The sequence below is a fragment of the Hypomesus nipponensis genome, chromosome 17, assembly GCF_054491055.1.
Source record: "Hypomesus nipponensis isolate SF chromosome 17, ASM5449105v1, whole genome shotgun sequence".
Taxonomy (NCBI): Eukaryota; Metazoa; Chordata; class Actinopteri; order Osmeriformes; family Osmeridae; genus Hypomesus; species Hypomesus nipponensis.
Window position 1 is genome coordinate 14,763,399 of NC_140377.1, and position 25,935 is coordinate 14,789,333.

Here is a 25,935-nt window from a genome sequence, read left to right on the forward strand (position 1 = left end):
GTATCTCATATGGCTCTTCTCACCAGGTTTATAGATTTAAAGGCATGTGCTTTCAATGCAGTTAGCCTGCACCTTGGGAAGGCCACTCAGATAGGTAAAAAATAACAGCCTTCTGATCCAGAATATCAGCTGTCCTGAACACGGAGCAAAGGTTCACATGACTATAGCCTACAAAATACAAATATTAAAATCTCTGTGTCAACATCAAAATAAATGTTCTCACCATCAAATCCTTTTCTAAAATAGGAAATATTACTTTTATTGTTTTAAGTCAATAAAAAACTCAAAAAACATAATAATCCCCCACCTACCATGGACTATTCTGTTTTAAGACCTGTCCAACCTATACATAAACATGTATTGGTATGAAATGCATGCTATTACAGTTTTTCACCATTGTTAACACACAAAAAGCAAAACTTTGGCACAATTTTCACAACCTTAACGTCACGGACCAATTGCTCGACCCAATTTATCACTACTTTACACACCCTTATCTGCATTAGACTCTGACTTTCCTTGTTTACACACTGATGTCAATTACATATCACCTTGTTGTCAAAACACTACACACAATGTTCAGTTGTTGCACACACTCCTCAAGTAAAGTCTCAAAGCATCAACCTACAACACACAACCATTCAAATCTCTAAACACTCAGGTCTGGTGAGCAATTTGCGATCAGGACTGCAGCATAAAAAGGGCCTTGAGCCTCTGTTTTGTTTGGTGAACAATGGAGAACTTAGAACATATCAACAACCAGAGAAGGAGAGGGGTAAGAGTGAAAGGAGGAGGAGGAGGATCAATATCATTCTTATACAGGATAAAAGGTTACATCTTTCTTCAACTTTTCTGACAACGGTAAGAATCATTTGATGCTGGGATATAAAGAACAGAAGTTACTGGAGGGTGTCGCATACAGGGCCGTATTACAGTTTTTCTGAATTGCTAAAACACTAAAACCCATTGGCTGAACAAAGTTATCAGTTGCCTAAACTCATGTAGCTAATTGTGCAGTCTGTTGTCAATACCTTAAACCATTTCACATGGTAAAACACAATATGCAAATCTCACATAGACTTTTCAGCAAAACTCTACACACATTCTCATTCTCAAAACACATTCTGCACTCTAATGGACATGTCATCCATACTGGTAAACACAAATGGCAACAATCAAATACAAATAGAAAAAACATGTCATTGACTAAACACAACCACTCAAAATTGATTTCACTTGTTTTTAAATGATGTGACACAACCAATATAAGCCAGTTCAGAGAGCAAACAGGTTTTTGAAGGTGGGAAAATATTCCTTGTGATGTCAATGACCCTGACCCAGCCCAAAGAGAAGAAGAAGCACATTGATCACATGTTTACTCCTTTGATTTCTGTCCCTTTTACAGTATAGTATTGTATACAGTGGTATAGTGCATTGTAGGCTCTATACTGTACAATTACGTAACAAATGGTATGGCCCTGAACATTGCACTTTCCATTTGTTACAGTAACAGTACTGAATGCTCAATAGATTTAGACTGGTTGCAGGTTTATATCAACAAAGAACAAGAGTGAGTTGTGGGTAGTGAGATGCAGGGTATTCAGTAGTACTCTGATATATCGGCCGATATAGAAAATTACAGTAATGAAATAAAAAATCCAGAAACGCGTAACAAAACAAACAGATTTCCCTAACATTCTGCCCCACTCGTGTTGCCAACAGGGACGTTGTAGAGTGCCCTTTGGTGACAAACTATGCAAGGCCAGTATAGTACTGTATAGGGGTACAAGGAGGAGAAAGAACAAGAACAATTGCAAAGAGCAAAGCAGAGTAGTAATTTCTGATAAATGTTGAGCTACTATGATAGAACATGTTTTCGTTCATCAAAAGACAATGACGGATAAATATGAAATTTGTTTTGAGATTACGTAAAAATGTACTTCTCCTTGAGAACTATATGTTTTGAACAATGTGTTTTCAATTTTTTGGTGTATTGTTTACTGACTGCTTGATAGTGTATATCATTTTGATCACTTTGTTTATGATTTGAGAGCAGTGTTTGATTTTGAGCACAGGTAAATCTGTTTTGAGGTGAACGTTTGATTTTGAGGACAGGTAAATCTGTTTTGAGGTGAACGTTTGATTTTGAGGACAGGTAAAACTGTTTTGAGGTGAACTTTTGATTTTGAGGACAGGTAAAACTGTTTTGAGGTGAACTTTTGATTTTGAGGACAGGTAAAACAGTTTTGAGGCGAAAGTTTCATTTTGCAAGAGAATTCAAGGTTTTGTAAATAGTGCCTGAAGATTAAGTTTTGTGTTTACAGTTTTGAGAAAATGGGTGACTGTTTCAAGAATGTGTTTTAGCAACTGTAAGACATTTTGAGGATTGGGGCTAATTACCAGGACGGGGCCCCTATATTGCCCCGACGCACATCATGACATGCACACAAACCCACGCCAGGTGCACTGACACATCAGTGCTTTTAAGTCCACAGAACCACTCTATAAATATGATCAGTTTAAACATGTGACTCACCATCATCACATCAGTGATATTAAAAGGCCCGTTTTCTATGGAGTTAGATTAGTTCCATAATTCAAACAAACAAACGTAACACGATTCAAACAAACGTAACACGATTCACAAATGTATTTCATGATTCACAAATAAATGTAACGCGATTCACAAATGTATTTCGTGATTCACAAATATAACGCAATTCACAAATAAATGACCCCCATTACATTCGTTTGCAACCTGACAAACACAAGTTACAAATCGGAGAACAAGAGTTACAAATCGGAAAACACGAGTTACAAATCCCTGCATTCGTTGGTGTGAATCTTTGGAACTTTCACAAATGCATTTTTTCTAAATGATATTCTCTGCAGCCTATCAAATCGTCTCTTCCATTCTAATCCGAAATCTTCATATCCAATTTTTTATCCTTATCCAACCAGGATTTACATTCGCATTGAAGGGAGGAATCTCCCTTTCTTAAAGGGGCAATTGACTGTTTTTTGGGGGGTATTTCACACTGTTCCTTAAGGTCTCCGAATAGGGTATGTAACATTGGTTGGGTTGAAAATGGCCCGGGTGCTGTTCTATGCCCTCTGAGAGATCCTCTGAAATGTTCCCGGGAAAAAACACTAGCTTTTCTCCTTTTATGGTATGCTCATTAATATGTAGATAAGCTGCGCGCTGATTGGTTGGTTATCAACGAGTGAAGCTGGGAGCAAAAACGCAACACGGCCAACAGCAGCACTCGCTGAAACACCGAAGTTGGAGACTTGAAATAAAAACGCGCAAATAAATCTATTGTCTACACAACACTGTTTTCAACAGATTGACTATATATCATTTGAAATGATAACATTACTTCTTTCCACTTCTGTTGTTGAAGCAAACTGGATTGACTTAGGTGGGTAGAACGTTAGGCTACAGCTTAGCAACCAAACCATATCGTGATTCTACTCGGCTTCAGTTAGCTAGCTAGGCTAGCTCTAGATATCTTGCTGTAAAATAACATGACAAAGATCTGGACAAACATGCATCGTGAATTGTAGATTTACATTACACAGGTTATTTATTTGAATGAAACACAGTCAGGAACATGAATCAACGTTAGCCCCATTGCCAATAGACTAGGCTAAATTATCACACATTCTACCTATGCTCTTGTGTTAACTAGCAAGCTAAACTTGTTTACATGCCTACAGTCTAGGTGTAACGAGTAACAGTTACTAGCAATGCTAACGTATCCTGTATCTAGAACCTGCCTTTCTCCAGTTCTTTCAAATAGATTATCTAGACAGGCGTTAGCAAGAAGCCAGACTGCTGTTCGTTTTCTGGCTATTTTTCGGAAGCTTCCCTTCTGATGCCGACTACAGCTAGTCTAGCTAGAGTCATTTGATGTGTGTAGAAACGTATTTAGCATTCTACCTGGTATGCTATATACAGGAAACGTTAGCATTGCTAATAACTGTTAGCACAACATCATACTGTCCTTATAGCTTGCGGTTGCAATGAGCATACGGTCGGAACAGCTTCCTAGCAAATCCTGGTTGAAATTGTCCAAGGTTGTCAAAACTGTCTTGGGTGAAATGTTCAGAGCAAATGAATGATTGAGTGTCAAACTTCGCCGGGATCTTCTCATAGACAACAGCAGCCATGCCTGTTGAATGCTTGGCTCCTTGGGAAGACTGTGAGTGTTAAGGCCGTTATATGGTACTCCGTACTTCATGATTACGGACACATGGGAAGGGCCTACACATAGATGGAACGCCCCGGAACGCCCTCTCCGGGGCCCTCGGAGAGCTCTCCCGTGCACCGTTGAAATTCCTGTCGAACCGTCATGCCGTGCTGTACAGCATCGGATACCCCTTGGCCGTGATTGGTCCGCTGTTAGCTGCCATCGTTCACTGTGTGTGAGGAAAGCCGGGAGGAGGTACATAAACACTCGACGACGACGCTGACGACTTCGACAGAAAGGCGTTTTCTCTAAGGTCGTCTTCTTGAAAGACGTCTGTGATGAGAACTTCTTGGAAAGAAAGTTTATTGTGAGCTAGTTTATGCTCTACTCTAGCTAATTCATAGAGACTTGCCATTGCACAACAACATACATATTACCCAGCAATCATCATTGCTAATCACAAAAATACCAAAGAAAATAATTACGTATTAATTTCATGGAATCGTTTTTTAATAGTTTCTAGAGTGTATATAAGATAAGTATATCATTTTGTTATAGAGTGCTACTATTTTCCCCTATTTTGGTAGGAGGGTCACACGTGTGATGAGAGGTGGGAGATAAACAACGACGATTTCTAACTTACAAAGACGCAACAAAGCAACGTGTTTTCGACAAAAAAACACTTCTCCACCTACTGTTCTGGCGGTGAATTGTTTTCAGCACCCCCAGCCTTTGGAGAACCATAAAGGCAACAGAAATGCTAATTAATCCATCCTATCCGGCGGCCCGCCCATCCGTAACAGAGTCTGAGTACCATACTGGCACCTTTAGCCTTCCCTGTACAGCCTGGAACACAGCATTTACGACTGTGGTGTTGTCTTATGAGAAGATCCCGGCGAAGTTCGACACTCAATCATTCATTTGCTCTGAACATTTCACCCAAGACAGTTTGGACAACCTTGGACAATTGCAAGCAGGATTTGCTAGGAAGCTGAACCTGGAAAGAGGTGCTGTTCCGACCGTATGGTCATTGGAACCGCAAGCTATAAGGACAGTATGATGTTGTGCTAACAGTTATGAGCAATGCTAACGTTTCCTGTATAATATAGCATACCAGGTAGAAAGCTAAATAAGTTTCTACACACCAAATCGACCCAATCAAATGACTCTAGCTAGACTAGCTGTAGTCGGCATTAGAAGGGAAGCTTCCAAAAAATAGCCAGAAAACGAACAGCAGTCTGGCTTATTGCTAATGCCTGTCTAGATAATCTATTTGAAAGAACTGGAGAAAGGCAGGTGCTTAATACAGGATACGGTAGAGGTGAGGAAGAAGGAGATCAAGAATCCACAGAACAACGCTTCAAAATTCCTTTTATACCCAAGAACAACAATCACACCACCATCTTACTTATCAACATGACTAGCAATGCTACAGTAAGTTATACAATGATGTGTGAGAGCCATCAAGTTAAGACTCCATCCAGTAACTCCATATTTTACCATATGAGAGGTGGGGGCAGGTTGATAGCCTTACAAGATCAGCCTTTATTATTCTGCCCTAAGTACACCAAAATAGAAATTCAGAAGATTCTACAATTAATATTCATATAGGTTATTGTTCCTACTATTAACATAACCTGTGACCACAAGAGATTGCATTAAATTTCACAGTTCCACATGTATAATTCACCTGCCATTAAATGAACATCTCACTATATACAGCATCCATGCGCTGTTGTCTGAATGTGCAAATCGTTTTTATATTCATTATTCTCATAATGTCAGTGTAACTGACAATTCCACACAAGCCTGTAAATAAAGGTACATGGAGAGAGAACTACCACCATACATTCTCTGCATCCATTTCTGTGGCAGCAGTCATTAATGTCTCTTGGTCATCTTAATCATTATCCTTCGATTAAATGATTTCTGTTGGGGGAAACTGCTACTACAGTTGAAATAGGCACCAGTTGATATTTAGACTGTATCATGTCGAATATGATTAAAACCATGATGACGTTGAGGCTACAGTCACAAGCGTATAGCTTAAGCAAAATATGCCATACCCATTTGAAGTGTGTTTTTATATTTAATAAAACACTGAACATGCTATTTATTATGTATGCATTGACTCGGCGGAAATTCTCTCCCACGCCACTTGTATACGCTGCTACAGCCGTGTTGCTTTTTTCCAGAATATGTGCTCGACCATAAACACGAAATAAAACCTGTATCTTAAGTTTGGTGAAGGACAACGTTTTTTGTCGCCGGTTGCCATGGTGGATCCTAGTATCGGAGCTCCATTGATGGCTTGTAATAGTTCTCATGCCCATGTTAACTCAGAATTGACATACTCCGAGTTGAGTTAAGAAATTCATATCAGCTTTTCTGGAACCGAATTTTCGGAATTTCCCATTTTAGAGTAACTCAACTCAGAGTTCAAGGTTAATATCAGAGTTTGTTAAACCCGCTACCTGGAATACCCCCCTGATTAACTCACAACTCAGCAGTGGAATGTCATTACTAGCTCTCTCCCAGTGTCTCAGTATGTCTGTCTGTCTGTCTGTCAATATGTCTATCTACTCTATCTGTATACTAAACAGAATATATTTCTCTCACACGCACTCAAACACACCGCCCAGTCTGTTTAATCTCCCATTGGTCAGATAGATGTGTGCAAGTTGAAATGGTAGTCACCTTAGAGGCATTTGTCTTGAAGCCAAATAAATAGGCAAACACTTACCCCACACATTAAAACACACACACACACATTCAACAAGACAGTGCCAGCTAGAGAACATGAGGTGACCTGCATATTACCTGGGAATTTGCATCCTACTTTCACATTCTCATGCCCTAGAATACAAAACAATGAGGGACCAACTTGTCTGCTCATTGCCTAGGGTACATAACAACAAACACATTCCAGCTCAAAAACAAATCCCTCCCACCCAACACACAGCTAGGTTGGGATAATGTTTTGGACTCAACTGTTAGTTTTTATTGATTGCTAACACACATTTTTGAAAAGCCTACCCCGATTTCTCAAAACTCTAAACACAAACCCCAAAACCAATCACAAAATCAGGAGCATTTTGCCTTTTAATGTTCAGTGATACCATAGGCTTACTTAGGCTTAGTACATATTGTTATACTGTAAAATGTAACTGTAAAATGTTTTTACTCCAATATGAAACAACAAACAAATATACAGTAACAAAAATATTTATTTGTTTCAAAAGTGAAATAAAGAATAGGCCAGTACAGTCAACAACAAATAAAAGTAAATACTGTAAAACACTGTAAAAAATGAGGACAAAATACTTAGGCTGCATCCTGTCTTCGGATCCTGTCTGGCCAGAGGACCTCATCAACATCACAGGCTATGTTCTCTCTGGCCAGACAGCGGGGAAAGTAACGCCTGGTGTGGCGAATCCAGCCCTGAAAGGCCTCAGGGGCTATATTGCCACATGCCTCCTCCATGGCCTGTATCAGGGGCATCTGCGCCTGCGGATTGCGTTCATATACCTTCCATCTCCAGGCAGAAAAAAACTCCTCTATTACGTTAGAAATGGAGAGTATGGTGGGAGGGGAAGCACCAAAAACCGTGGGTGCTTGGTGAACCAATTGTGGATCAGAGCAGCCCGGTGGAAACTTACATTGTCCCAGATAACAACATACCTGGGCTGCTCTGCATGGACTATTTGGTCGGGTGGAATTGTGTTGTTGAGTGTGTCCAGGAATATGAGGAGACGGGCAGTGTTGTAGGGGCCAATGATTGAGTGGTGATGGAGGATGCCGTTGTGGTTTATGGCAGCACACAGAGTGATATTCCCTCCCCGCTGGCCAGGGACATTGATAATGGCGCGTTGTTCAATGATGTTTCTGCCCCTGCGCCTTGTTTTGGAGAGGTTGAAACCAGCCTCATCAATATAAATAAATGTATTCGACTCCTCAGCTGCCTCTAGCTCAAGAACTCTCTGAAACAAACATGACAATATTACAGTAGTTATCAGAAATAGGCCTACACATTGTTGTAAAACACTTGAAAATACTGTAACATTGAATTGGATTACAATATGGTCCACTAATGTGTCAGTGCTACAGTAATACAGTCATGGCCGAAATTGTTGGCACCCCAGAAATGTTTCCAGAAAATCAAGTATTTCTCACAGAAAAGTATTGCAGTAACACATGTTTTGCTATCCACATGTTTATTCCCTTTGTGTGTATTGGAACAAAACAAAAAAAGGGAGAAAAAAAGCAAATTGGACATAATGTCACACAAAACTCCAAAAATTGGCTGGTCAAAATTCTTGGCACCCTTTCAAAATTGTGGATAAATAAGATTGTTTCAAGCATGTGATGCTCCTTCAAACTCACCTGGGGCAAGTAACAGGTGTGGGCAATATAAAAATCACACCTGGGAGCAGATAAAAAGGAGAGAAGTTCCCTTAGCTTTGATTGTGTGTGCCACACTAAGCATGGACAACAGAAAGAGTAGAAGAGAACTGTCTGAGGACTTGAGAACCAAAATTGTGGAAAAATATCAACAATCTCAAGGTTACAAGTCCATCTCCAGAGATATAGATGTGCCTTTGTCCACAGTGCGCAACATTATCAAGAAGTTTTCAATCCACGGCACTGTAGCTAATCTCCCTGGGCGTGGACGGAAGAGAAATTGATGAAAGGTTGCAATGCAGGATAGTCCGGATGGTGGATAAGCAGCCCCAAACAAGTTCCAAAGAAATTCAAGCTGTCCTGCAGGCTCAGGGAGCATCAGTGTCAGCGCGAACTATCCGTCGACATTTAAATGAAATGAAACGCTATGGCAGGAGACCCAGGAGGACCCCACTGCTGACACAGAGACATAAAAGCAAGACTACAGTTTGCCAAAATGTACTTGAGTAAGCCAAAATCCTTCTGGGAAAACGTCTTGTGGACAGATGAGACCAAGATAGAGCTTTTTGGTAAAGCACATCATTCTACTGTTTACCGAAAAAAGAATGAGGCCTACAAAGAAAAGAACACATTACCTACAGTGAAATATGGTGGAGGTTCAATTATGTTTTGGAGTTGTTTTGCTGCCTCTGGCACTGGGTGCCTTGAATGTGTGCAAGGCATCATGAAATCTGAGGATTACCAAAGGATTTTGGGTTGCACTGTACAACCCAGTGTCAGAAAGCTGGGTTTGCGTCTGAGATCTTGGGTCTTCCAGCAGGACAATGACCCCAAACATACATCAAAAAGCACCCAAAAATGGATAGCAACAAAGCGCTGGAGAGTTCTAAAGTGGCCAGCAATGAGTCCAGATCTAAATCCCATTGAACACCTGTGGAGAGATCTTAAAATTGCTGTTGGGAAAAGGCACCCTTCCAATAAGAGAGACCTGGAGCAGTTTGCAAAGGAAGAGTGGTCCAAAATTCCGGATGAGAGGTGTAAGAAGCTTATTGATGGTTATAGGAAGCGACTGATTACAGTTATTTTTTCCAAAGGGTGTGCAACTAAATATTAAGTTAAGGGTGCCAAGAATTTTGACCAGCCCATTTTGGGAGTTTTGTGTGACATTATGTCCAATTTGCTTTTTTTCCTCCCTTTTTTTGTTGTTGTTCCAATACACACAAAGGGAATAAACATGTGTATAGCCAAACGTGTTTCTGCAATACTTTTCTGTGAGAAATACTTGATTTTCCGGAAACATTTCTGGGGTGCCAACAATTTCGGCCATGACTGTAGGACGCAATCAGCTGTAAGAATATATAGAGTAAGACTTACTTGCACATAGTCATGGCGCAAATCTTTGACTCTGTCAGAGTTTCTGTCGAACGGCACTCTGTATATCTGCTTCATTCTTAGTGCGTTCCGCCTCAGAACACGGTCCACTGTAGCCTGGCCAACTGTGAGAATGTTGGGGAATGTGACTTGGTCATTGATTATTGTATTCCTTATTTGTCTTATGGTTAATGCGTTATTTGCCACAACTATGTTGACTATTGCTGTTTCCTGTGCATCTGAGAAGGTACGCTCCCTCCCACCACGCCGGGGTAATCTTTCAGTTCTGCAAAATGTACAAATACAGAATAATGGAAAATACTCTAAATACAAAAATACAACCGTTTTTCTGTCATAGTAGGCCTAGTATTTCTTACCTATTTTCTCTCCTGAACGTCCGTATGATGGATGCAACGGAGTAGCGGCTAATATTTTGTTGCACCCTCTGGCCTGCCTCCTGCATGGTCAAACCATGGTTCACGACATGGTCGACCACTGTGCCCCGAATTTCATCAGTGATTACTGCTCTCCTTCCACCTCTTCCTTCTCCTCTTCCGCCTCCTCGTCCTCCTCTTACCCTTACTCCTCTGCCTCTCTGAAATTCTTGTGCTTCCATGTCGTTCATTGCTCTCCAAACCAGGAGCTCACCTATGTCCCTTATATTGCTAAAACCTTGATTATAAATTGCACAACAGCCTTGGAAATTGAAGTTTTATTAATTGAATAACAATGTGTTCTGTCTGAAAACAAGGAGCTTTTGGCATGGATGAAGTGTTAAAAATAAAGAGGATTGTGTGTAGTGTTTTGGAGACTGTGTGGTTTACCAATTGAAATCTGTGTTTAAAGCAGATAATTATGTGTTGTGTTTTGAGGAAAGTGTGGCTCGCAATTGAAATTTGTGTCTAAAGCAGCAAAATGTGTTTATAGTTCAGCAGAATTGGTTAAAAGAGTTGGCACATGAGTTACAAGTTGTGGTGATTGTGTCATATGTTCCTATTTTTGTGTGTTTGCAATCGATAAAACTTTGTGAGGAACAGATTTACAACTTTTTCTGCCACTTTTTATTCAAAAGGATTTAAATAAAGTAGATATTCATACTCGCTCAAGGCAGAGAGCCACAAATCTTCATGAGTTAAACCTGACTGCAATCGTTAAATAGTTTGTGCTAATGTCTCTCCAACAGTCCCAAACAATGAGTCAAAGAAAAAGCACACACATGCAACACTTTAACTGGACTTAGTTGAGTCACAGCAAGCAATTATGGCAATAAGTCTGCTCTTATAATCTAAACAGAATGGTAGAGTGGTTTCACCCAACTAATACTCATTCAAACTTTCCCATGTGCTGATGATATTAGTGAAATTATGTTAGCAGGTCATGTTGTTGCAGTGAAATGTGGGGTTTTGTTATAAAGTTCAGATTACTCTGCACAATAATCTAGAAACAATGAGATTCAACACCACAACAACTGGAGTAGCAAACCCTGTGAAACACAACATTGAGTCACTGCCAAAACGTTTGGCCATGACTGCAGTAAGACTGGTAGCTAAAATGCAGTAAAATGCACATTGTCATTAACTGCTAATAATGGGAGCACGTACAAGTTGAGCAAATCCATGACACAAGGCAGGATAGTGGACCCAAATGCGGACAGGGAGTGGGGTGGTTTGTAGTAGAACAGTTTATTTGTTCACAAAGCGATCTCATAGTCCAGTAGCAAGCGAAGGTTGGCAACAGAGTAACAAGGCAGATGTACACTGGGGCAGGCAGGCTTGATGGTCAGTGGGCAGTCAGAGGTCGGTATTGGGGCCGAATGGCAGAGGTACACTGGGGGCGGGCAGGTCCGTGATCGGGAGACTAAACAGGCAGAGATCAAAACCGCAAAGACAGAAGAAACTACGTAACGAGAAAACGGGATTACTGATCAAGAAATGCTGGAAACGACTGCTAAGCACAAGACAATCTGGCAACTGCCAGAACAGAGAACAGGGGTCAAATACCGAAGACAATAGGGAACACCTGGTGAGGGGTAGAGACAAACCAACAGCTGAAACGACTCAGGGTGTGACATCCATTTAGTTGTGATTTAAAAAACATCACACACCAGCATGGCATTTCCACCACCTTGCAATGTGCTTCTCTGCTCATTGCTAAAATAAAAAAGGGACCATTTATTTTGGAGGTAATAGTCCTCCTTTTTGTGCCAAAGCAGCCAACATTCTGTATATAGCCCCAGCACTCTGTAAAATCACAAGTTGATAGTCAGTCCCCACAGCCATCTTTGGACTGTGAGATTGTGGACAGATGAAGGTAAAAGTTCAGGGGTCAAACCATGGAGTTTTATTTGAATTCTGTTGTGTGTCCCCCTCACTCCAACAGGTGCTGTGTGTGTTTGTATTAGGGTTGTATACTTCAGGGAAGTGGTCTAATATACACACATCAGCTTAAGATTCTTGTTATGTAATGACATGCACACACACACACGCACACACACACACACACACACACACAGACAGACCCCCAACCTCACCACAAACACACGCTGGCTGACGTGGCTTAAGCATAACCCAGCCCGGAGTTTACACACACACACACACACATGCTCCCAAGGTAGTGTTCTTCAACTCATGATTATGCTATCTCCATGACTAGCACAATGTCATCTCTAGGAGTGAGTGTGATGACACGTCCAGCTGACCTCAAAGAGCCAGTCCCCCAGTCCCCTGCAGAGTTGACTTATGAGCAGGCCCAAACGGAATACGCGGGCGCAGAATTCCGACGAAAACCCGTGGAATTTCAAATAGAACGCTTTAGTCTGAGGCAAAATGTAAATGAGCTTCTCACCTCATACTACTATTCTATTTTTCAAACATTATCCAAAATGCCTTTGAAACATCTTGCCTAGGGCGGCGAAGGTACTCGCGCCGGCCCTGCCCTACCCACATAAAACGTAAACATAATACAGCAGAAAAAGCAAGGATTCCTATTGGTTTGCATCAATGGTATGTTTATTACGTGCACTTTCAGCTTCAGGGCAGCTCAACATAGAAATAGGCTAATCCAACCTTGGACACTCCTTCAAGGCTGACTTAAAAATAAACAGCTCAAACATTCCCTCAACTTGAATTATTGAACAAAAGCAAAGAAAAAAATGAGTCTGACTGACACTGAACCGAACTTAGGCTACGATAAATACAACGATGGGGTCCGCTTTATTTCAGCATCACAGCTGTCGCCGGTAAGGTTAGCTCTAGTGCTACAGATGCTGGACCAAAAAAATAGGTCACTTTTGGTAGACTGAATAAAGCTTTTCTTTTGTTGTCCGATATTTTTCGTTTTTCAGCACCACTGGCACATGTAGCCTTCCTTTAATTTTAACATTTAACATTTTAACCTTCAGATCGTTTAAGCCGGTCGCGGGGGCGGTTAACGTCGCCATGATAACCGCGAGTTCAACCAATCAGAGATCAGTGTTGGTCAGCGTTGTTTTGCTTAGGATTGTGGGTAGTGTAGTATTTCAACAGAAGATCGCAAATAACAAGATTGATTTCATACGGACTTGTGGCCGTTATTGTAGCAGAAATTTTCGTTTCACAACCTCGTAGCTCGTGGTTAGTCTACCTTGGATGGTTTAGACATTATAGCTAACAGTGCAGTTGTCGTACTGTGGTGTAGTTGATTCAATTTCGTTTTTTTCATTTTAATTTATATAGCACACAAACAAAAACATTATAATTTAGCCATTTGAAATCTATTGTAATGGCCTGACTAGGTCAGAGAGGAACAATCATCCAGGCATAAGATGAAGTTCCCGAATTGACGTTTATTAACCATACTCCGTTTCCGTGAAAACGGAGTAGCCTAGTATTGACCTTATTCCGGAAGTTGTGATGGGCGCAGCCATCCGAGTATTCTCATTTCCGGTTTAGATACTTTCCGCTTTATAATTGATAATACTAAAAGAGAATGTCTTAAACAGGCTCTGGTAGCCTACTAATTTAAGGCGTCCCTGGCTTTAAGGCGTCCCTGGCTGAAGGCGCTGAATAAAAAAATTACACAGAAGTTTCTTTTTGTCTGCTCGTATCACTAAAGTGTGTAATAAGAGATAAACTAGCTATATTTTAGTATGTTCTAGTGTTCTCAATTCATGATATTAGTTATTAGTAGATACAATATTATAACCAAATGTATGGGCATGGCTGTGAGCAAAACAACTGCTGCAATGCATCTAAATGTAATGTAAAGCTTTTGAAACAATGCAGGAATCAAATTATTTAATAGATGCGTCTTTCTAATTGCCATTAGATAGGAAGAAATATTACTTGTGCACAACATATCGTGTATGTTTTAACACGTTGCATAAAGCTTGTACCAAAGACCCTTGATGAAAAAGTTGTTAGTATTTATTATTACAGCACAATTTGTCACTCATACATTTTCAGTTTATGCAAATAAAGCAGAGACCTGATGTAAAAACTAGAGCCTCAAGTAGATAAACAAGAAGCTAACGTTCTACTGCTAACAATGCTAGCTGGTCGGTTTTGGGGGGAAATCTCAAATACATGTATTGACTGTAAAATGTATCAAACGACTGAATTCTAGAGGACCTAAGCTCTCAAACAAAGTATAGTTAATTCATATGCCCTGCAGTGAAATCGTTAGAACATCTTATGTTTGTGGCTAATGTAATGCCTGCTTATCGCAGCATATCAGAGCGCAGGGCAGTGATCTGACCGGCAAACAAATTATATAAACACTTAAAAGTCGTTTTCAAGCCATCCAGTGAAAGGGTGTATTGTTGACTTGTTGTAGCACACAAACATAGCACATCTTGCACAAATCCGCCTAATTATTTAATATTTTAGCAGCGGGACTTCTTGCAGTTCTCCATTGAATTGAATAATATCCCTGGTAAGGCGTAAGTGCAAATAAAACGGAAGTGCAAAAAGATGAAAAAAGTGGGCGGGGCGGAATAAGGTGAATAAAAGCCGAATTAAGGCCAAATTATAGGCTACTACTCCGTTTTCACAGAAACGGACACAGGGAACGCCCTCTCCGAGCCCCTCTGAGAGCTCTACGTGCACCTCCTGATTTTCCTGACTATCTGCCCACTAGTCCGTAATTTTACGGATACCCCTTGCTGTGATTGGTCCGCAATTAATTCCGCACACAAAGACGTCATGTGGCAGGGGTTCAAAAACGTTGCTCCACCTACTTTTCTGGCGGTGAATTGTTTTCAGCACCCACAGCCTTTGGAGTACTATAAATTCAACAAATCTGTCTGACTCCGTTTGTCTGTCCGTAACGGAGTCGGAGTAGTATAATTCAGCCTTGAGAAGGAAATTAGTTGCAATTCAGATATATAGACACAGTCTATTCATAGTAAATGTAGAATTTTATTAAAGTAACCCTAGTGGACCATACTAGACTACACTGAAGAACTCAGGCTTAAGTGAATTTGAATTTATATTTCTCATCAGCAATCATATGAATCATTTACACTGCTTAGATGCCAGGCTAAGGTTACACACACATTTTCAGTCTTGGTCTGTGGACCCCCTGAAGTAGCCCTGGCCATCCCTTGGCCACCACGTATATAAAAGTCTGGTTCCGCCACTGGTAAGGCCGCGTCTGACTTCTGGGTGCTCACTGCTCAGAGACTTCATAAGCATGTTGATGAGCTAAAAACATGGACATTCTTATAACTTCAATTTTCTCTTTTATTTTTTAGTTCAAACAAGAACACAAACACTGGCTTCCTGTCTGGCAAAGACCCCCTCTACAGCAGAGAGAAAACAATTCATCTTGGACCTTACCAGAACCTTAATTGAGGTAGACATACCACTTGAAAAGGCCCCAAAATTGTCAACGTTTCTTTAAAATCACTGCAAGCTGGGTGGGTCTATTCCAGCACCCTCCCACCTGCGTACAGGGAACCTGCCAGAGCTTTATTAGCAATATGAGCAGAACATCAAAGATGCCGTAGCAGGAAAGGACATCTACACCGTCCTTGATGAGACCACAGATGCTTGTGGTAGATGTGCACTGGCCACCCTGCTCCAACCAGTGGGTGAGCGAGCTGTTGTAGCAGACCTGGCTTTTTTAGAAAAAGTTAATTTCACCACTGTGTCCCAGGCTGTCATTTCCTGTCTCAACAACTTTGCAGTCGACTTTAACAGAGTTTGGGTTTTGTGAGTGACTCAGCTAGCTACATGAAGAAGACCTTCACTTGCATCCTAGAAGGTCTCTTTCCAAACTCCAGACATATAACCTGCTTTGCCCACCTCATTAACCTGGTGCTGGAGGTTTTTCCGGATGTGTTTGGTGAGGTAAACAGGCTCTGTGCTCTGGTGAAGAAGGTGTTCTGTCAGGCACCTCAGCATTGTCTGCAGCTTCTGTAATGCTGTTCAGACCAGGTGGGGCTCCTGGGTACATGCTGTAGAGTACTTGGCTCAGTACATAGATGTGACCAGCGACTTCACTGCTACAGTACCAAAAACAGCGAAGTGTGTAAAGGACCTTTGCAAACTGCTGGAGGAACAAAAAGCCCAGTTGAAGGCCCAGGCAGTGTTTTATCTGCTGACCAAGCTGCAGAAGACCTCCGTTCCCATGGCACAAACCATCGCCAGCAAGCTGGAGGACCTGCAAATGCCGTTTGAGTATGGCAGAACAGCAGGAGCAGACGACTGCCACCCTCATACCAAAGAGCTGCTGTAGGAGCTGCCAGAGGCAGACAGGCTAACCTGCAGAGCCATTAGATAGTGGAGCTGTTCCAGCAGCATGCTCCACATAGTTTGCCATAGCAGCATGCTCCACCAGGCTGCTCACCATGCTGGAGAAGCAGCCCTGCCTTGACCTGTTCAGGTCATTAACAGTCCTTGATCCAGCCCAGGTGAGAGGGGCAAGACAGGACATTAAGGACCATGTTGAGGCTATCCCCTCTCTGAACCAGGTGCCTGCAGAAGAGTGGCACAGATTCATGGGCATTGACAAGGCAGATGCCAGAGGAGTCAGTGCAGTGGACTCGTGGACAGCTAGAGAGGACAGAATGCCTGTCTTAGCAAACATAGCAGCCATCCATCTTTGCCTCCCCATTACCTCAGTAGACGTAGAGAGAGTATTTTCTCATTACCAGATGCTTCTTAATCAGTATAGAAGGAGCCTCACTGAGAAAAATATAAAAATGTTGCTAATTGCAAAGTTTAACAGCATTTTGCCCTAAACACACACACACACTTCAACATACACAACACATTTTGTTTTAAATCATTTAAAAAATCTCAAAAGTAAAAACATTTAGAAAATGTGAATTGGTTTGTCTTTTGATGTTTGTTGCACTTCATTGTTTAATCTTTATTTATGTATTTACAAAAAATATACTTTAATTTAAAAATATAATTTAATTTTTATTACATATTTATGAAATGTTTATTTCCCTATGAGGAATCTTGCAATAAAAATATCAAAAAAGTTGAATCACTTTAAAGCTGTACTTAGAATTCTGCAGATTGTCGCTCTGAATATCCGCAGAAAAAGTCAAAAAAAAATCAGCAGATTCCGTTTGGGTATGCTTATGAGCCATGTCACAGGGCGGAACCCCGGGGCCCTGTTCAGATGGACCTAGCCCTGTGGTGATAGAGCCCAGACTAAGAACAGAGACTAATAGAGGCCCTTAAGAAGTAATACCCTCATGCCCCTCCCCTCCACCCTTCCCCATCCCCTCCTCCGCTCTCTCCCCTCCACTCTTCCCCTCCCCTGCTTATTCTGTTGATATTACTTTCACTTGACATTCCGTTCCTTGGGTTGGATTTAGAGTTAGGCTGTGACAGTGGGGCAGGCCGGACACCGTCCATATTGCAGCACACAAATACATACACACACAACCCCCCCTCCCCACACACACACACAAGTACACACACATACACACACATCCAGAGGGAGAAAGAGAGAAGAGAGAGAGACAGAGAGAACAAGAGGGGGGAATGGTTTTGTAGGTATTGACAGTATGCAGTCAAGTTCAAGTTCAAGTCTTTTATTTGTCAGGTACACAGAACAACACAAGGTTAGAATGGGCACTGAAATTCTTAAGACAAGACAACGCAAGCACCTGGCATAACATAACATTTAAGTACACGGAACACAATTTACATCAATGCTGAGCTTAAATAAGTGGAACTTCCTAAATATACAGATAGCAATAAATATCGATTATACTAACCCTAATACTTCCGAAATTACAGATAACAAATAGTACACTATACTACCCATAAATGCACAAAAAACCTGTTTCAACCCTATTACCTATTCTAACCAAAGTGGAGTACAGTACAATAGTGCAAATTTGCAGATGAGTGACTATGTCATTTACCATACAGGAGCCTGTTGGCGAGGTACAGTGAGGTACAGTAGTGCAAAGTTACTGAAAGTGCAACCAGTAGCTGAAAGTGACAGTGTATAAGTGACTAGTGTGCAGTAATCAATGTCCATATCAGTGTCCATTCAGAAGCCTGATGGCCCTTGGGTAGATCCTGTTGTCCAGTCTGCGTGTGCACGACCGGATGCTGCGGTAAAGCCAGCCAGAAGGCAACGGGGTAAAGAGACTGAAGGATGGGTGGGAACAGTCTCTTAGAATCCTGCCGGCTTTCCTTAGGCAACGTGTGTGGTAGGTGTCCTGTAGGGCTGGGAGCTTCCTGCCGATGATGAACTCAGCAGAACGGACCACACTTCGTAGGGCCTTGCGGTCCCGGTCTGTGCAGCTCCCATACCACACTGTAATACAACCAGTCAGAATGCTCTCTATAGTGCATCTGTAAAAGTTAGTGAGGATGACTGATGAGTCCATACCAAACTTCTTCAGTCTCCTCAGGAAGAAGAGACGCTTACGGGCCACTTTGACCACCTTGTCCGTGTGAACAACCCAGGTGAGGTCATTGCTGATGTTCACCCCGAGGAACTTGAAGCAGCTGACCTTCTCCACTTACGATCCATTGATGAGTAGGGGTGCATGCTCCTCCTACTGCCGACTCCTATAATCCACAATCATCTCCGAGGTCTTGCTGATGTTAAGAGAGAGGTTATTGTCCTGACACCATGATGTCAGGGTGTCAACCTCCTCTCTGTAGGCTGACTCATCACTGTCAGAGATGAGGCCCACGATGGTTGTGTCGTCAGCAAACTTAACAAGGAGGTTGGAGCTGTGCGTTGCCGCACAGTCGTGGGTGAACAAGGATAACAGGAGAGGGCTGAGCACACAGCCCTGGGGGGTGCCTGTGTTGGTGATCAGTACGGATGAGGTGCGGTCACCGATTCTCACCACCTTCTCTCTGTCTCACTTCACCCCCCAGTGTAAAGGGTGAAGTGGAGCATTTCAGATGCAGGTGTTCCAGGGCCTGCTGCAGGGTTGGATAACTAATGAAGGTGTATATGCTGCAGTTGTTTTGGTTTAAAACTGAGGCTGGAGACATCTGAGGAACACAGGCTGTCATCCACTCGTCTATTTCTCTCTATTTGTTTCTCTCTGCTCCTTTTTCTTTTTTGAATATATTTATATCACTCTCTTTCTCTCTCTCTCTCACTCTCTCTTTATCTCCCTGCCTTTCTCTTTCCCTATCTTCCTCATTTCCTCTCCCTTCCATGTCCCTCCCTCCCTCCGATCCATTGTAATGCAACACAGAGCGGTCCACACATAGCCTGGACAAAGACTGCTTGTATTCTAGCAGACCTGGACTGAGAGCCTGTGAAGCTAAGATGACCTCACTCATTCTTCTCTTCCTGCGTTTTAAACACACACACACTATATATATATAAACACTTGCAAAAACTGCATATATGGATGAAATTGTACAAACACACACACACAACTAAAGTGCCAGGCTTCTGCCTCACTCACATAATGTTAATGGCCTCAGCACTGTCAAGTTCAGGGACACACACACAACCACACGTGCATATACACAATGAAAGCCCACTCTGGCTGCATGTGAGTGAGTGGTGGGTGTGTGGTGAGAGCCAAGGGCACAGGCAGGCTTTGTGGCCAGTACACACCAAGCTTCCAGAACAGGACACTTTACAGTCTGATTTTTTACTGGGCCTTGCTGTTATTTGCTAGCTTCAGTCAACTGTCACTACAATGTCTGTGATGCTAACGAGCCATGCTTACACACAGTCACACATACACTACACCTTCACAAAAATCAATCTTTCTATATGGTCTGGCAGAGGTCAATTGTGTGTTTGTACTCGTACAGGATATATGTATCACATTATTGACAATAATGTCAGAAACAGGTCTCAGGTTTTGGTGGCCCTGAACACTCAACTCTCCAGACCAGCAGGTGTTCTGGTTAGGCCTTAAACTGAGTCTCCCCGGAGCTATGCTGGTCTCACTGTAGGAGATCCTGGCTCCACATTACAGTAAAATGGTCTCTAGAGAACAGCACATTCAATTACAGAGAGTGATAAACACACTGTGGTAGGAAACAAGTGTTAAGTGTGTTTGTATGTTTTTATGTATGTGCATGTTTGTGTGTTTTTGTGTATCTGTGTGTGTTTATGTGTGTGTGTGTGTGTGTGTATGTGTGGGGGGGGTCTCCTTTGGGACTTTAAGCCCACTGTCTGTTTACTAAGAGAGTGTAGCTCTGTGATGTGCCAATTTGAAGGTAGAGGCTATTTTGTGTGGCGGAATTAGAACTATCAATTAACTCATGTGAACCGCTGAAGCTGGAATTTACATTTAATTTAGTTCGTTTTGAGCAGAATGTTTTAAATGGTGCCTCAAAAATGTAGGGATAAGGTGCTCCTGTTATCACGACTCAGCAATTACTGTAATTAAGTGTGAGTTCTTTAAAAACATAAGAAAAATACAGTGGGTGTTATTGTGGCTTGTATCGACATGTTTTGATGAAATATAAAGTAGCATATATTTTTTAAGAAAATGAATCACTCTACGAGTTAGCAATGTGCCTTACGTATCTACTTCCCTACTGTGAAGTATAGAGATTGTCATGGTTCAGTGGTTGCTAGGCCTCATTTACACAGAGGGACAAGGTTTCCACCCTAACACCCTGTGTGTGTGTGTGTGTGCATGCGTGTGTGTGTGTGTCATTGCGTGTGTGTGCCTACTCAAGATGGATAATAATCATCTCTCTTGTCAAACACATCTCATCATGTTGTTGGAGGTGACCCAGGGCTGTCTACCACACACTACTGCACACACACACTCACGATCCTCCCATCACATCACTACTCCGTTTCTCAGTATTTGCCTCCTCACCTCTCCACCAAACAATCCCCCCATCCCCGACACCCCCTTGCACTATCCTAGACAGGCCTCACACAACACACCTGCGCACACCCCGAGACCCTGTAAGTGTTTTTCAGCACCCACAACCTCACCTACAGCCTCCTGCCACCCCACCTCACCCAACCCCCCTCCACATGCGCAACCGCACCCCTGTGTCCCTCTTCAACCCCACCACACACACACACACAAACACACTCACCGGCATAATCAGAGTGCCGAGCTAAGCAGAGTGAAAGCTCAGGAGAGACAGAGAGGCCATCGGGCTGTCCTATTCAGGTGGTGGGAGGGCCAGGCCCCCGGGGGCCTAAGAGCTCAGATTACACTCCACATAATGAGAGGCCTGCATCAGCAGGCCAGCCACACACACTCACCATTATGCTGGAGTCCTCCCTCTCTGTGTTTTTACCGGCCGCCCAGCGTTGACAAATGCCAGCAAAGCTGCTTTGACGCCGGGACGGAGCGCAGTGGCGCTGTGTGAGGACGGTGTGTGAGCGAGGACGAAGGGAAGCTGGGCCAGGGGTGTGTGACATGGAGGAGTGTGTGTGGGGTTGGGGCACGGGTAGGTGTAGGTAAGGAAGGAAGACCAGTATCGGAATACATGTGTCTTGCGTAGAAATGAGAAAGGCCATTGACCAGCAGAATCACTGTTCTGCTTCACTGTTTGAATGTGCGTGTGTCTGTGCGCTTGTAGTCGGGGGGGGGGGGGGGGGGGGTGCAGTTGGTTTAGAGATGTGAGAGCGTGAGAGGAGCAGCAGCATGGTCTGAGTGTGGGGGCGATGCTTGGCAGCATACCCGCTTGTGAGTCAGCTCAAAATCTCACACTGAGCACAGCATGTTGTTTCAGAGGTGGGGGGAGGGATGGAGAGAGAGAGAGAGAGAGGGTGCTGCAGGAAGTAGAAGGCTGTGAAATATGTGTTCCCATTAAGAATATATTATGCTTTATTAAATGACCATGTCTCTTTTATTTGTGTTGTCCATGTGGTTGATTTGTGACAACAACACTTGAGACCTATGCAACAACAATCAGAATCAGAAGGGATTTTATTCGCCATGAATGTTTGCACAAACAAGGAATTCACTTTGGCAAGGAGGTGCATACATTAAACATATAGGAATATTGAAACTTAATGGCAATCTTGGTGATTAAAATGGTTTCTGTGCAGATAGTTTCATTAAATAATTGTTCATGTTGTTTAATATGTTTGTAAGGAGCTTTGTAACTTTGCTAGCACATTTTTTACAACAAGTATTTCCATCATCATATGGTGGTAAGTGATACACTTATATAATAAAGTATTATTTTATTATATTGGAACGTGGGAGTGGAGTCTCATGAGGGGAATTCTATGTATTCTCAGCTAGGTAGCAGAGCTCACTGCTAATCCCCATGCTAGCAGCTTTATCTCAGCATTAGGCAGCTGGGACTGTTCCTTCTACTACAGTAGAAGCGGCTCAGTGGTAGAAATCCAACTGGCCAAAGGAAGTACACACACAGATGGACAAATGATCTCCCTCTCTCCTTCTTTCTTTCCTACTTCCGGCCAAACAGTACACACACACAAAGAAGATTGTCCATATACCCTCTCAGTGTGTGTGTGTGTGTGTGTCACCAGTCCACAGCAGATTGAAAGAGGACCCTCTGTCTGGTTAGATGGAGCTTTTCTGAGAGGCCTCCTGTCTCCAACCTTCTGCCACGTTGAAGGGTTGAGCCTGGGGAACAGGAGGAGCCTTCACTCCCACCTCGGACCATTCTCACCTCAGCCCCCGACAAAGAGATACAGCCGCTGATTTGTGTGTCTATTTTTGTTTGACCTGAATTGGGCACCGTGGACCAATTGCAAGGCTCCAAAGGCTGGATCACTGGTCTTACAGCAACCTGACCTCATTTTAAGGAACTGTGCACAGAAACCTCTCCCTAAAACCCTCTAATTGAGTGTCTTTGAAACTATCTAGCAGTAGTCACATCTCTGGGAACTAATATGTTTAGCTGAACAACTATTGGTCCTCCTTGAAAAACAATATGTCATCACTCATGTACTGTTATATCATTAAACTCTGATATTTTGGGATGGTAAAGAGGAAGTGCACCTGGAGATTGCACTAATACAGACACCAGCACACTTTACCTTTGAGAGTGTTGCACAGCAGTGCCCTTATTCTGAGCTGCAGCAGCAGCTAGTTTTGGCTTCATCCTGACTTGCTCCACCAGCACACTCATCTCTCTATTTCAGTCCTGCAGTTTGGAACATACTGTACAGAGAGAGGGGGTGGGGGTAGAGGAAGAGAAAAAGAGTGGGTGAGACAGAGAAGAGGGGAGAATGGTGGTGAGACAAAGCAACAGAGAAGGGCAGGAGAAAGGAAACACAAACCCCTCAGTATGGCTCAGTTCAGCAAGTCCAGACAGCAGCCTGGATTAATCAGTCTGATATTGAAGGAATAAGAACTGACAACAACACACAAGGTCCCTCTACATCAGCACCCCAGGCTCTGCTGTAGGAAACCCAGAATCACACCACCACACTAACCAGCACAAGCTTCCACACAACATGACACACACCTTCCTACACACTGGCCCACGAGGACCCTTTTTCACCCTTTCTATATCCTATATTTACCTGGTTAAAAACATGTCAGATATAAACAACAAGTCAGTGGGTGAATGAATTGGAGTCAACAATGGAGTGATATTACTCCTGTAGCGTTATAACTTCAGCTTGATTGTTGGGGGGGAGACAGTTCTCCCTGAAGGTCCTTCATTTAGAGCCTGAGGAGTCATCTATCACATCTCACTTTTAAATAACTGTCTGCCTGTCACTCAGAGACTGTGTCCTGGATTTGAAATATACTGTACATTCTGGATTTAATCATTGGATCCCTCTGTGTCAGCAAAGAATTCCCACATATAGATATGGGAAGCACATGATGTAGGTCGATTTCAATAGTGAGCAGCCTTCTCCTTCCCACAGGGTGATGTGGCAGTAGACCACCTCTGGACAGATGGAGTTGGGTGCAATAATAACCTATTGCCTGAATATCCAACCTTTCCCCCACTGTCCCAACCATGCTTGCTGGCAGCATGGTTGAGGGCCGGGCACTTGAAACCCCCTCTTTATGCCAGGTCATCTACCCTCACCAAGCCCAAAACACTTTGAATACCTGCTGCTTTTAGTATGTTTCAAGTAGGAGATGTGTTGGTGTGCTTGATTTAGTCAGCCTGGTTGTTATTGATGTTTAAAAAAATACTCCACCACAAACTTTTCACGAATGCGAAGCAAATATAATTCAGTTACTTAATAAGTCAGTTACTTTAACATAAGTTTATTGGTCTAAACCCTTCACTGACGAGAGTGAGTACTTGGTAAAAACACTTCAACATTCCTGCTATTGTAACAACATCCTCACGTAAAAAGGGGCCTTAAAAAAAAAGAACTCTGCCTATTTGTGGCAAACTAGTCCTTGATCAAAGTCTTTATTTCTACGCAATCCTGTGACAACCCCAGCAGGTTCCTATAACTCTAGGGACTAGGAATATATCTATTAAATCAACATGGTCTGAATATTGCTGACTCCCAATCAACACAGGGTGTGTATGTGTGTGTACCCAGACATTACTATGCCTCCACAGTGGCACGATGGCATGGAAGCTGGTGCACATTTGATTACGTAAGTGCTCAGGGATACTCTGGGTGGTGGGCTACTCATCCGAATGCTGCTCAAAGCGAACCCCCTCAGATTAGCAGGGAGATCAACTATTCATGAAGATCTATCTCTGGATCCCTCCTCTGTGCTAGTCTGCTGTAACTTCCTCTATTTTCTTCTTTCTCCTCTGTATCATTACATTTGTCTGTCTGTCTCTGTCTGTCTGTCTGTCTGTCTGTCTCTGCCTGCCTGCCTGCCTGCCTGCCTACCTGTCTGTTGGTCTCCCTGCCTCCTAGTATGTCTCTTCAGTCCTCTATTTGGTCTAATTCTCCATTTATTATATAGAGACAGGCTTGGGTGACGTGGGCAATTATTCTGTAACACACACACAGACACGTGTTGCTTGGAAACCATGTTGACCAGTTTTTGTCTGTGCCTGTGTGTAGGAGGATGCCACCCTCTGTATACATCAGGAGGGAGTGTGTGCGCACACGTGTGTGTCCACTGTATTTCACAAACTGTTATTGTGGGATCACAAAGCATCCCAATAGATTGTGGGTCAATTATGATGTCTATAGGACTAATCTATACTGTTGTAGAACAGCAACCTGAGTAGGAGGCACATAGAGACCCCAGCAGATATGACACAGGCTCACCATGCATTATGGATGATGCCACTCAAGCCTCAGAGCCCACATTAAAAATTACATCATTGCTGTTCCCTAAGAGCAAGGCTGATAATTTCTCAGACTGAAGCATCAAAATGTTGTTAACATTTGACCTTCACAGATTTTCAAACATTTAACGCTGCCGTGATATTCACCTTATTCCGGAATTCACGATGGGCGCGGCCATCCGCGTATTCTCATTTCTGGTTTAGATACTTTCCGCTTTATAACGGTGCTAAAAGAGAATGTCTTAAACAGGCTCTGGTACTAATTTTAGGCTAATAGAGATGCCCAGCGTAAACTGCAGTTTGTGGCTGCCATAACAGCTGGAGAAACGGAATCAGACCCTGTATTATCAGTT

At 42.7% G+C, this 25,935-nt stretch overlaps 2 protein-coding genes across 3 annotated transcripts in view; both read right to left on the reverse strand.

The window, feature by feature from the left end:
• Nucleotides 1-25,935, reverse strand: part of LOC146253665 (uncharacterized) — an 86,205-nt gene that overhangs the window by 2,315 nt on the left and 57,955 nt on the right. Inside the window, exon 4 of one of the 2 annotated variants that reach the window (XM_084678500.1) lies at nucleotides 22,291-23,517. The exons of the other annotated variant lie outside the window; for it this stretch is intronic. Coding sequence (XP_084534626.1) covers nucleotides 23,482-23,517 — 36 coding nt within the window. The 3' untranslated portion in view covers nucleotides 22,291-23,481. Of the gene's footprint in view, nucleotides 1-22,290; nucleotides 23,518-25,935 lie in introns of those variants that run through there. 2 annotated transcript variants of the gene reach the window in all.
• On the reverse strand, nucleotides 7,518-10,581 carry LOC146253666 (uncharacterized). Its single transcript, XM_084676746.1, has 4 exons — nucleotides 10,343-10,581; nucleotides 9,969-10,251; nucleotides 7,853-8,173; nucleotides 7,518-7,700 (listed from the first exon to the last, which is right to left on the reverse strand). The coding sequence occupies exons 1-4, from the start codon at nucleotides 10,579-10,581 to the stop codon at nucleotides 7,518-7,520; spliced, it is 1,026 nt and encodes a 341-aa protein (XP_084532872.1).

What these genes read in the sequence shown, in the direction of transcription:
- LOC146253666 (XM_084676746.1), bottom strand. Translation starts at nt 10,581, where the DNA reads ATGGAAGCACAAGAATTTCAGAGAGGCAGAGGAGTAAGGGTAAGAGGA. An exon ending in TGCGCCATGACTATGTGCAA is followed by an intron (nt 8,174 to 9,968) that starts GTAAGTCTTACT and finishes TGTTTGTTTCAG; the next exon opens with AGAGTTCTTGAGCTAGAGGC. An exon ending in ATGTTGTTATCTGGGACAAT is followed by an intron (nt 7,701 to 7,852) that starts GTAAGTTTCCAC and finishes CGCAATCCGCAG; the next exon opens with GCGCAGATGCCCCTGATACA.